This window comes from Vanessa atalanta, chromosome 18 (genome assembly GCF_905147765.1).
Source record: "Vanessa atalanta chromosome 18, ilVanAtal1.2, whole genome shotgun sequence".
Lineage (NCBI taxonomy): Eukaryota > Metazoa > Arthropoda > Insecta > Lepidoptera > Nymphalidae > Vanessa > Vanessa atalanta.
In genome coordinates this window covers 10816424-10830137 of record NC_061888.1, presented here as the reverse complement: position 1 = coordinate 10830137, position 13714 = coordinate 10816424, and the positions used below count along the sequence as shown (strand labels likewise).

Genomic DNA, 13714 nt, shown 5'->3' with positions numbered 1-13714 from the left:
CAAACTTAATTTCGTGTTCTTTTATTTTATAGAAATTCTTTATATTCCCGTCTTGTTCTAAATTTAAACCTGATCTTCGAATAAATCTCTAAAAATACTGACATTATTATTCATCATAAGAATATCGTCACTTAACCGATTAAATATTCCATAAATATTCGATATAAAGACGTAAAATTAAAAAGATCATTGTATTTGACATTAAAAAATAAGAGCGGAACTGAATTCATACTTTTCGGATAGCGTTTGAAGTGCTCCAATTTAAAATGAACCACGTTTGAGAACTGTCACATTGCTAACTGTGAATAAATGTTGTCGCTCTATTTAACGATATTTCAAAACAGGCCACGAATCAAGCTATTAATAAAGTGGTAGTTTTAACCAGACAAAATAAGAAATAAGTTTTAGAAGACCTTGTCGGCGTGTTTTGAAGTGCACTTAATTTGTCAACATTAAAAAATAATATACTTGACCAACGAAATAAATATTTCGACCAAGTCAATAGTGTTAAGACTGGTGATTAGACACAGGTGTCATTGTTTTAATAATATATTTTGTTATATCTTTTCAACAGCTGTTTTTTTTTTATAATGCAATAAATTTGTAGCTGTGGCTGCAATGTATAAGATTGATCCTGACGTATTGATATTTCTAGCACACAAGTACATAGAGAATCATTGTAAATTTTCTGAATAAACCTTTACAGTACTGTAGTTATTACGCATACCTTGACCTCAGTATATAAAATGGACCCTACTCAAAAGCTATCCTTCGTACAGGTATATATTACAATAGCATTTAGACTTATTTAGATTTAAAAAACTGAGTAATCGGGAGATATTCTTGAAATTGACCGATTGGAATAATTGACTCGTGTAATCCGCTAGTCCAGTGACCATACACGATCTAAGATCGTGCGACAGATCTTCCATACAATTCTCAGTATCAATCATGCGTTCCAATATTTGTCGAACGACATTTTACATATACGTGGTAATTCTTCACGGAGTGCTGAGCTTCTTAGAGCGTTTTTGTGAAAACGTGTGACAAGATCACAGCGTGACGTGTTAACACGAAAGTGTTAACTTTTACTATTTCCCACGATGTTATTAGGAAGAGAGATTGAATCATGCTGTATATCATTCGAGAGACGAAGGTTGTTCTTTACATTAACAATTTAAATTAAAAAAGCGTCATAAGTCTATAGATAGTATGTTATAAAGGTTGATATAAAAAAAAAATTAGTAAAAACGAAATGTTGTTTAGTGCCTTAAATAGATCTATAGACTCATACGCTCAGTGCTTCTCAAACTTTAAGCAAATTGACCACTAACAAGTGTACACTTACATTAATCCATACACAAACTTTGAAAAAGGTTAATTTACAAAAGTTAAAGTATGAAAGGAACACAGTCAGTACTTATCTTAACGGGGTATTTACATCAAGGGTTCTAGAACATTATAGTGATATGTCTACATCGTAAAAATAAATTAATATTATTACAACAAAATTTCTATAAAAAAACATTTTATTTAATTTTTACATCAAATTTTTCATATACCCAGATTGACATGCAAGATTTGTTTAATTATTTGATTACATTAAAAATTCAGAAGATACACTTAATTTTTTTAATGAGTGACATTTTACAATTGTATAAAAACATAAATCAAGTCATTCGATACTGTACTACTGTCTAGAAAACCCTCACAGTGTCCCCTACAATCTAATTTATATACAGCTCTCCTGCACCCGATGCGACGTAGTGACGACTTCCGGTCGGAGCCGGTGCGCTGTCAGCGATGACGTCACGCCCGTTGAGCTTGGGCTGCAAGCGTTCACGCCCTTGTTGACGCGATTTAAACTATGATATGACTGAAAGAGAAGATTCCTTTTAGTCTCTTAAAGATTACTAAAAACAATTATTTTTTAAATTACTTTGTTATTAAGTTCTACTCGAAAATATTACGTCTTAATATTTCACCGATGATTTTAAGTATATAAGTAGTACAATTAATGCCGATCGACTAACGCTTGCACTAAGCCACAAAGTAATTTTATGGGGTAATTACGTTCAATTTTAACTTGTCAGATATATTTGACAATCACTGTATTTTGTTACATCTCCAAACTGAATCAACTATGTATATAACCACACGTGTAAATTGGAAACAAACTTTTTACCAAAATTTTATGAACTTTTTGTACGGGAAGGAAAAATATTGAAATTTGAATTTAAGGGTGTAAAATGTTAAATCTGAAACCAACATCATTATTAGATGGTAGTGTCGCGTCATTAAGCAAAGTTCTTTCAAAAACTGAACCAGAAAAAAAAATATGAAAGTCATTTAAATGCTTGGCCCACATAACACTAATTGTGGCTGCTTCGGAAAATAGAGTGCTGACCTACTCTCATTCTGAATAAGTGAGCATACAAAATATATATTGTATTTACGTTCCCATTGTATTCAACACAAAGATCACTTCATTTCAGATGAAAACATGCTTCATAGCTCACATAATTGCATTTTTTTATATAAAAAAAACTACTATCAGAAGCACAAACAGTTTGAGGAATGAGATGTTGTATCTTCAACGAAATTCGTGTTTGTGGGAGCGACGATATGAATTTAATTAAATGTTTTATTTGAATATTTAAGCGGATGCGAAATAGAAACTTTTGAAAATAAACAGCTCAAATATACTCAATCTAACTGCAACAAAAGGATCTATTAACAAGGCGAAATGTTTGTAGAATATAAATCTAAGCTTGGCAGGACTGTTGTAGATTAAAAATGAATAAATAATGATGTTAGTTTAATCCGAAACATTAAATCTAACAGTTTCAGTCAGTCCTATTGGAGTTGATTAAACTTTGGGGAAAAATTCCCAAACATTACAGCTGATCGTCTATTTGTAATGCGTCTAGCAAAATTTACATATCATCGTCAGCAGTGAATAATATTCGTTGTTGGAAACACATTGCCACAGTCTACACTGACGATAGATGAACTAGTTAGCTCATTTTTCATTACATCAGGAAACGGTGAATAGAATTCCTGTACGAGGATTCTTTCTGCCATTCATAATTTTAGAATGTTATTACTTTTTTTCATATCAAATCATATTTAAGGTAAGTTTATTATAATCAGCATATAATTACGATTGTATCATGATGTTGAATATAGATACTCGTATGTATAAAATACCAAATTGAGCAAAATAAATATTCGCGTGAATTTATTTCGTCGATTCTTCTCAGGTCAGGATGTTTTCTTTTCCAAGCCGGCGATTTATACCGGCGTTTAATTTGACAATCAATAAGTAAGTGTAATGCTCCTTCGTCTTTATATTCAATAAAGGAATTTGATTGGAAAATTTCAAGAGTCGTATTCGTCAGTGCTCTATTTAAAACTTAGTATTTTATGTGTATGATAATTTAGATAAGATTAATTTTACTTACACTAGTCAAAGGTATCCTATAGTCTTTTTTTCTGAAGTCAGCGTAGTACCCGCCGCCGTCAGGCTCAGAGCGGGCATCCTCGCTGGCTTCTCGCATCTTGCTGTTGGACGGTGGTCGCTGTAGGCTCATGTACCCATTGGATACAGGCCTTCGCTCTAAATTATACAAACTCGTTGAATTAAAAAGTACAAAGCTTGGTTGATGGAATATAAAATTCGTCGAACGAAAATCATCACCCTTGCAAATATAGTAATTGTTTTGTATTAGACAGGATATTAAAAATATAAAGATTGAAATTGTTACAAATCCATTATATATTGTTTACATTTAATATTACAAAAACAGCCTATAAATTTCCCACTGCTGTGCTAAGATCTCCTCTCCCTTTTGGAAGGTTTGGAGCATATTCCACCACGCTGCTACAATGCGGATTGGTGGAAACACATGTGACAGTATTTCGCTGAAATTAGTCACAAGTAGGTTACCTCACGATGTTTTCCTTCGCCGCCGAGAACGAGATGGATTAGAAACACAAATTAAGCAAATGAAAATTCAGTGGTGCTTGCCTGGGTTTGAACCCGCAATCATCGTTTAGGCATGCGTTCTAATCACTAAGCCATATCGGCTCAAATAATAAAAACATCGAATAAACAGAATAAACAATGTTAATAACTATTTGCTACAAAACATAGGAGCTTTGTAGAATAAAAGTTACTTGTCCTTAATAGAATATGTATATATATATAAAGCCTTTTCTTTTAAAGGAGTATTATTTACTAGCTACGAATGAATACATTATTTTATATAAAAATAAATGTCACAGCTATACAGTTAAAAATTCATAAATACAGTCGATTACATTTTTCTGACACATGGCTTGGTTAGGTTATTCGTTATAAGATAAGAAGCAAATTTTTAACATCAACACTATAAATATAGTAAAAATTATGACAAGTTATATTAAATATAATTTAATTGTAAATAGAACAAACGAAACTAAACGAAACGAACTAGTGTGTTGATAACACATACTCAAAATATGGAATTATTTTATTTTTTAAAACATGAAAGTTATCGTTAAAACCAAATCACAGCATTACAAGCTATTGCTGATTAATGAGAATAAATTTAATTACCCACTTACATACAAAACAGAGTTCTATAGGTACAGTAAGCTTCATAATAGATTCTATTATACATAATAGATTCTATATAGTGTAGTACATTTAATCTAAAATTCTGTTTGTTTGTGGTAAAACTCACCATACAAATTAGGTATAATATCCGGATCAGCGTCATCGGCTGGGTCTGGATCAGGTACTGTACGAACTTCTGCCTTAACAGGAGTACTGCATTGTCCACTGCGCTCCGCGTACATGGCTTCACTAAATAATGAAATTTGATTGTTAAATAATAATATCTAACAAATAAAAGCAATATTTTTTTTTGTAATGAGTGAATTTAACATCAATTCTAAAATAAACCTTCACATACAATACCCAAATCAAGACAAAAAATATATGTACATGTATGCATAATACATACAAAATATCACAATTTTGCTCAAGAACGCAAGAAGTAAATCTCCAAGTTCTGTTTATGGCAGAGTTTTATTCGACAGATGCAGGAAACGAATTCTACTAACAAATTGACACTTTATCGCAATCAAATCGAAACAAAATCGTTGCTGTTTAGTCATTTTTATATTATTTTTCTAATATAACAGCCCGTTCCGGCTCTTTCAAAGTTGGAATAGAATCGGTATCATATTGTAACCATTAGATATTAGTAGAATTTGTCTTCAATTTTGATGTAGCCGAGGTTTAATTTTGTGAGGATTAATCGAAGTTGGATTGAAATAGTATCAGTAATATATCGTAACCATCATAAATTCGTAAAACCGGTCCCCAGTTTTCCAAGCTCGAGTTGAAGTATTTACAAATTAAACTTATAAAAAACTTAGTCATGCTTGCTTAGATCCAAACAGCTCGGACCTCGGTATGTAAAATATTATTAGCATTAGCATTAGCAGCCTGTAAATTTTCCCACTGCTGGGCTAAAGGCCTCCTCTGCCTTTGAGGAGAAGGTTTGGAGCATATTCCACCACGCTGCTCCAATGCGGGTTGGCGGAATACACATGTGCAGAATTTCGTTGAAATTAGACACATGCAGGTTTCCTCACGATGTTTTCCTTTACCGCCGAGCACGAAATGAATTATAAACAAAAATTAAGCACATGAAAATTCAGTGGTGCCAGCCTGGGCTTGAACCCGAAATCATCGGTTAAGATGCACGCGTTCTAACCACTGGTCCATCTCGGCTCAAAAATATTAAAATAAAATATTATATCAATTATTTATGTAAAAATATATGCATTATTTTTACTATCTGCATAAAGTCACAGAGATTCAGCTTTATTAAGATAAAGGTACGCTTCGTTATGTTTTACATATCGAAATATACTTTTTACACGTAGGTACGAAACGAGGCACTAATGAATCGTTGATGTACAAGTTGAAATTCAATGTAAAGCTACCTACAGATTGGAACGTAGATTGGAAACGTACCATATTCATTTCTATCCGTATTTATAGACTTAGAATAAAAGTTCCTCTTTATTAGAGTTAGACTGTCTCCTTAGCTCAGTGGCTAGATATAAGGCCCAAAATCCCGTGGTTCTGGGTTCACACTAGGTCGTTTTCTTCCTCTCCACTGACGACAAATATAAAAATATAACGTATGGTCTTTATAGCTTTAAAAACAGCCACCAGGCTAACGAGATAAACATATCAGCGTCATGGTAGCATCTCGTAATAAAAGGAGGAATATCGTAGAAATTGTAACGAGGAATGTCACGTAATTTCCTATGATATCAATATTGCATTAAGGTTTATAAATTATAAATGAATTTCTTTGGCATCGTATATGACTGTTAGTAAAACGACAAGCATTTTTATAATTTCAATTATTACAGACATTAGTAAAATAATACACATATTCGATTATCGGAATATGCTGATGTAAGCAGTGCAGAATGAATTCAGTATGAGCTAAGAGAACCGAAGTACAAATCTTTTAATCGGCTCAAGCCTATTTCGTGCAAGTTGTTCCAATCTGGTTAACAGCCTGATTTCGATTTAGGCAGTGGCTATTTTAATTGAATATTCAGTAGTAAAGATGATTTGGCATTCAAACAAGGATTTAGATAGAATTATAGATAGACTATCTCCGATATTAAATGGTTATTGTATTTTAGAAGACATTATATAGAATATGAATAAGAGCCGAGATGGCCCAGTGGTTAGAACGCGTCCTTCTTAACCGATGATTTCGGGTTCAAATCCAGGCAAGCACCAGTGAATTTTCATGTGCTTAATTTGTGTTTATAATTCATCTAGTGCTCGGCGATGAAGTAAAACATCGTGAGGAAACCTGAATGTGTCTAATTTCAACGAAATTATGCCACATGTGTATTCCACCAAACCGCCTTGGAGCAGCGTGCTATGCTGTAGCGTGGTATATGTATGCTCCATACCTTCTCCTCAAAGGGAGAATAGGCTTTAGCCCAGCAGTGGGAAATTTACAGGCTGTTAATTATATAGAATATAATGTTTAGGAAACTAAAGATTTTTTGTGGATAATATCCGACTAATCTATCCACTTCTTATGTAGGTTTTCAAGATGAGTTTCATTTCAAAGCCAAGGAATCAATTATAACGTTGATAATTTTTAATAAAAAAGTTACTGAGTATTGTATTAAGGATAAAAACGATTAAAATTATGTTAAATACTTGGTTTAAGGCAAGTCCGATTTAATAGATACCACCTCTCATCATCAAATCTACCGCCAAACAGTTATGTTATTGCTTTCCGTTTTGAGTAAGTAAGCCAGTGTAATTAGAGGCACAAGGGACGTAACGTCTTAGTTTCCAAGGTTGACGCATTGGCATAAGTGCCGCAGATAAAGTAGATAACTGACCAATACCTGATAAGGTAAATGACTTTTTGAGAAGACTATACATCTTAGCAAACTTGGGGGAAGATATGGGTATGGCTAATGGCAGTTTGGAAATAAAAGGTGATGATCGAACTTAGTTGCATATTTTCGGTGATGAAGATGTTAAATTAATTTATAACTAATTTCAAATAATTATAAAACCCATTGACGTTTATGGCATTCGTTAAAGCAAACCAAAAATTTTATAAAATTACATGTACACACATTAATAAATTCTTACCTCAAGGGTGCATGTTTAGCCGGTAAATGTCTGTGACGATTCGCATGACGCTTGTAAAGAATAGCGAGAACACCACAGACAGCTGTTGCCAATAAAGCAGACATCGCTGCTATCGATGCGACTACTGGAGACATTCCCAATGAGCTGCTTTCACCTAGACAAAGAAAATTATCAACACTTTGATCTTCTTTTATTTCTTAGCGCAGTAGATACTTTTATGAGCGAAAATTATGAAGTCTATTTGCTTGCTTATCAAAGTAATTTACAGGATCTTATTATAAATATAAAAGCATTAGAGATTGGCAAATGAAAATTAAATAAATGAATATCATAAAATTTTCAAGAACAGTTCACCCATGTATGTTTCAAGGTTTTAAGTTTTATACACATTGTAATAAAATTCCAATCGACAGAGCACATTTGAATTCATGTAACCAATCAATGTTATCGCAGTTGATGTACAAAAGTTTATAATAATTTCAACGTTATGTACGATAATATATTTTCTATTAATTCGTGGTATATTTTTTACACACCTTGGGTAGGTTTATTTCAATAATAATTTGCTGGAGAAAAAATCTTTTAGGACATGACATGTTTGGAAACATTTCTGCCATATTTTAAATAAATACTTAAGTCTAGTAGGTTTTCAATAAAAAATACTGTATAATATAGAAGTTCGATATGAGAAATATGGAAAATATTCAACTGCAAAAAATATCAAAACATTTTTATCGAACTTCGTACACGAACTAAAAGTTTTTCTCTTAAAAATCTATGTGTATAAAGGTACGAGCGTCAAACGCGGCATGGTAAAGCGGCTTCACGAAAAATGCTTGGCAATAAATAGCGGCGATGGTAAAACCATCAACTAAACTTCTCATTTACTGACTTAAGCGTTGTGAGTAACTAGTTGCGAAACACGCGAACTAAATTAACCAGTTTTTTGAGATTTTTTTTAATGAAAATGCTCCGTCGAATAAAGAAGTAAATGAAGCTAAGCTGGATAAAATTTTAGTAGCTAGAGCTAATTATAAAGTGACTCATTTTACGCTGGCTACTGATATAAGGAGATCCCTATAGCTTTATGTAATAAAATTACAGTGTGTTTAAAATAAAACAAATGAAATCCGATTTTTACGAGTCGAGTATTTCGAACATTCCTTTTTTGAAAAATGTTATTTCTAATATTAGAAATTAATTGCAAATTTATTTGTTACGCTTTTACCTCTTAACCATTGTCATACATATATCATATATATCAGATACAGGACATAGGGTACCAAAAATTGCACAGACGGAAGAAACCGCGGATAGTAACTATATTAATTTTATTTTACAATCAAAATTATTATTCTTATGTAAATTAATTTTTATTTGACGTGTCTAGAATAATTTAATCTTCAATTTAAAAAATTACAACACGAGAACATTCTACCGAATTTATTAACACCTCGTTGCTGAATAAAAGCGAGAAAATAGCAATTCGAAGCAATTTATATTTTTCATATCTATAAAAAGTCAGAATTAAGTCGTTTATTCCGCAATATAGCGTGACGAGGTTACACGGATTATAAGTAATATTTGTGGCTTAATATTGACTACACGATACAAATGATACAGGCGAACCTAGCAATTCAAAAAGCCATACCTAATTTATACTTCGCTTTGGTAATACCTTTCCTTTTTATATATTATATTACTAATAGTGTCATAAGAATACAAATAATAATTATTATACTGCTGGATAAAACATAATGTGGTCTTATTAATAAGATTACTGAATAGGTTTCAAGGTGCAGTGCAGTGTGATATTGGAGTAAATTTTATTTATATATGATGTTTGCTATACCAAAAAAAAACTCGAATAATTTTCTAGGATATTATTTTATTCTGAATACACAGACGTCTATGTCGCAGCAAAGAATGTGTGCATCTTCTTAACATATTAATATAACCCAATTGGAGTTGAAACCACTATAGAATTTATCTCTATTGATGATATTTAAAAATATACCGATGTCGCTATAATATTACTAACCAGTAAATTTCGCCTGTCCCTTCAACGTGACGGTCTCTATCGTGGACACGTCGCTACGTCCTTTGGCGTTGACGGCGTATAAGTCGATTCTGTAACTGACGCCCGGCGGGAGGCCGCGCACTTCGAAGTAGGGTGGTGTTCTATTTGTGGAGACATTGTAACGGACCTGTATGGAGCAAGATGGAAATTTTCTTGTTCAATATGTTTGTATTGCATATTTTATATGGAAATGTTGGAGTTGATTTCAATTTCAGGTAAATATAACAATTATTCTCAAAATTTCGTTCATCAGTGAAACTTAATGCCTCTATTTTATCATTAAGTTATGATCAATACTACTCAAGCCATCATTCCATTCTATAATAATGAAAAATTCAGCATTTTTATGCAAGATTTATAAGATCCCATTAAAATAGACTTAAATTAAATATAATAATCCATAATATAAGAATTATAATAGACTTAATTTTAATGGAATATTGACACGTCTACTAGGTGTTAGGGCCGTTTCGATAGGTGCCAGCCACTCATCATAATTATATTCTACCGCCAGATACAATATTGTGAGTAACCAGTGTAACTATACATGGTTAATATTTCTGACGGTTCCAATGTCTATAGGCGGTGGAAACCACTTACTCTTAGATGGACCAATCCATTTTCACCTGCATAATTAAAAAAAAAAATATATTTCGTGTTAAATATCCAAAGGTAATTTACCGTGAGTGAAGGAAGTTCCAGCAGTTCCATTAAGAAGGTTTGAGGAAGGCCACCATCGAAGTTTTCAACGCATTCCACGTACAACGAATCCAAACTTTGGTTTGCAACTGTACAATTTTGCAAGTGGAAAGGACGACCTGTTTGAACGGAATAATAATTAAAAAATACTTTATATTATATTATAATTAAATATTAACAGAGTTCAGTAATTGTCGTAAACATTCAACTGCGTGGTAAAATTATTAGCCTATTTATTAAGCTTAGCTCACTCCCAAAAGTCATCTCGCGATGGGTTAATGTGGCATATATCCTGAAGCATATGATTATGTCCCAGGCGATTTTAAGCACAGAAACTGCAAATGTAACCCGTTGTAAATCACGTGCTTACGTATGACATATGCAGCCCCACAAATAAAAATCATTGCGCATCGAGAGCCCATTTATATATGAAAAGTATACAATAGCCGCAATGCTATTGGAACTACATAATTTTAGACTCTAAATATCACGATTGAATAAAAATAAGAAGCCTGTGCTAAGGAAATATGTATGCTTAATAATTATTGTTTATTTTAATGTCCAAAAGTTAAACCTTCAAATGCATAGATGTAACGTTTTATGAAGGTATTTAGGCAGTTACAATTTGTAAAACTTAATTATCTGCTCCCTTGACTACCTTAACAAATTAGTTCCATTTGTTAATTTTGTTGTTGAAAATAACACTCCAAACATGTCTGTCTGTTTTGCATCAAATCCTATATCAATCTAAATTTATTATATCATATCGAACTAAACATCCAACACATTTATTGATACTTTGTCAAAATAAATTACCTAGAATAGACAATGGAGTGAATATAACCAAATTAAATATTTCAGAGCTCAGTAAGCATCTTCGGATTAATCAAAAAAGTTCTACCACTGCCTTATTATTTATTTATTTTTTATTTATTTATTGGAAAAGTTACACCATCAACTTATCACAAAGCACTTAAAATTAATATCTGACTTGGGTAACATACAAAGTGATACATCTTAAAAGGTGTAAACAACATATAATTAAAAAGGTCTTATGTCATACGTAGCACCAATGATTATATGTCTTATGACTATCAAATAATGTCCAATTTTAATTGGTTATTACTCACCTGCAGCAACGAGTTGAAAGAGACAGGGCACCTTCTGCTGGCCAACTGCGTTCTCTCCGTAACAAGCCAACGTTCCGTACTCCATGTCTGTAGTTGGCGTGTAATTAAGAGTAGACGTGTGTCCGTGACTGCTGTACAATCTAAAAATATAATGAATAGTGAGTATTGTGTTATTTATTTATCGGAATTGTAGCAGTAGATATAAATTTGTATAAAATATTTGATAGCACTTTAAAAAAATTGTGGAAAGAGTACTTTGACGAAAGAGCTAAGGAGAGAGGTATTTGGTACCATACGATCTAGCCTCATTTATCCTTAGATTGGGAACAGTAACATAAATTTTAATGAAACTAAATTAATTCTGCGGTTTCGGTCTGGGCACATCCCACGCAATAAGTTTGCATTTATGATGCGGAAAACAACGTCTCCGAACTGCCCAACTTGCACTGTACCTGATGATCTTTCGCTTGGAATGTGCTCAGAACGAATCATTTATAACTACACTTAATTTAGATATAAAGTCTGTTGGACAGTGCAATTTCATTCTGGCAGATCCAACGTCAAATCTTGCAAAACTGTTGTCCAAATTAAGTCATAGACCTGTGATTAATTAAGGTAGTTTTAAGCTTAAAATATATTATTTTTTTATCCTCCTAAGTATCCTCAACCAGGGCGGCATATTCGCTTAAGCGAAAAAGCCTTTGAGAATAAAAAAAAAAAACTTTAAAAATTTATATTTTATATTTTTTTGTATACGTATTTATTTCAATATAAATATATATTATATTTTTTTGTCCCGTTGCTCTGTAGCTATATATAAAACCGATCTCTCGGATAAAACCCAGGTCGAATCGATAAATAGGTAATAGGCGTTTTAGAATTTGTAATCTTAGAGTTTGGAATTTGAAAATGTGTACATTCTCGTGCTTCCAAAAGTACGTAAAGCAGACTTGTCAACGATAAGGTGTCCTGGTGGCTGGTCTCACTTTAGATTGCCGTGGCCGAAACCGGTCAGGACGACATAACTATAATATATATTGATGAGGTCTTTATAAATTGGTTATTCAAAATATAATTGATATACAAGTGCTCTACATAACCCGATGTGTCGGCCACATCCTTACATCTTCATTGCTCCAGCAATTTTGAGAGCTACGATCATATGCCTCACTTACGATTCAAAACAGAACACAATAATAATAAAATAAGTATTGCTTTTTGGCGGTAGAATATCTGACCAATAGGTGATACGTACCCAGACAGGCCTGCATAAAGCCCTATCATTAAGTATACTTATTTCAGGAAAAACCCAATACGTTCTTGGCTCAGAAATTAGTCTTGGTTATCTGCAGCCTTATAATCCAGTCTATATGACTACATTTAAACACTTGAAAAATAAGATTTAAAGTGAAATCTTTAAATCTCATTTCGCAAAACTACCATTACGGCGCTTAAGCTATTTTTCCTTTCCACTGACGATGTATCTATTGTCAACTTCATATAAATGTATATGTATTAATAAGTAGGTGTTCACCTTCACACCATTTTAATCAATTTCATGAACTGTTTCGTTGTCTGGAAGGTATCACTGTCTTAGCGATAAGACCGCCTTTTGTACATTATTTTATAAGTAAATTTCTTTATGTTATTTTGTTAGTCATATACAATGAAGCATATAAAATGGTTTAGTCATATAATAAAAATTGTTATAGCATAGAGGTAGATTAACTTTGTAGTTTCATTTATATAACTTGATAATACAACCTTAACTTTAAGATGCCATAACATAACAATAGTTAATGTTTAAATAACATAAATACATTTTTTTAAATAGTAATATGTACATTTATTTATTTATTTACCTCGGAGGTACTTCTGTTTGCTCTCCCGAATTGTTGAATGTCCAATGAAAAGAAACGAGCGCGGGATTGGCGTCGACCGAACAATGTAGAGATACTGTCTCGTGTTTCAAAGCGCCAAATAGTTCGTTGTCCCTGCGTTCGGCACAAACCGGAGCATCTAAATGAAATAAAACAAAATATAGAAATTTTATCACATAGGTTTGGCTACGAGATAATTTTATATTAAAATGAATTATAATGA

General features: G+C 32.5%; 1 protein-coding gene across 1 annotated transcript in view; it reads right to left on the bottom strand.

Moving 5' to 3' along the window:
- Positions 1-1732: 1732 nt before the first annotated feature.
- Positions 1733-13714, bottom strand: part of LOC125070898 (hemicentin-1-like) — a 260952-nt gene continuing 248970 nt past the window's right edge. Inside the window, exons 13-20 of the mRNA XM_047680905.1 lie at positions 13474-13630; positions 11612-11751; positions 10464-10600; positions 9744-9909; positions 7703-7856; positions 4728-4849; positions 3465-3619; positions 1733-1876 (exon numbers count right to left, since the gene is read on the bottom strand). Coding sequence (XP_047536861.1) covers positions 1733-1876; positions 3465-3619; positions 4728-4849; positions 7703-7856; positions 9744-9909; positions 10464-10600; positions 11612-11751; positions 13474-13630 — 1175 coding nt within the window. The remainder of the gene's footprint in view (positions 1877-3464; positions 3620-4727; positions 4850-7702; positions 7857-9743; positions 9910-10463; positions 10601-11611; positions 11752-13473; positions 13631-13714) is intronic.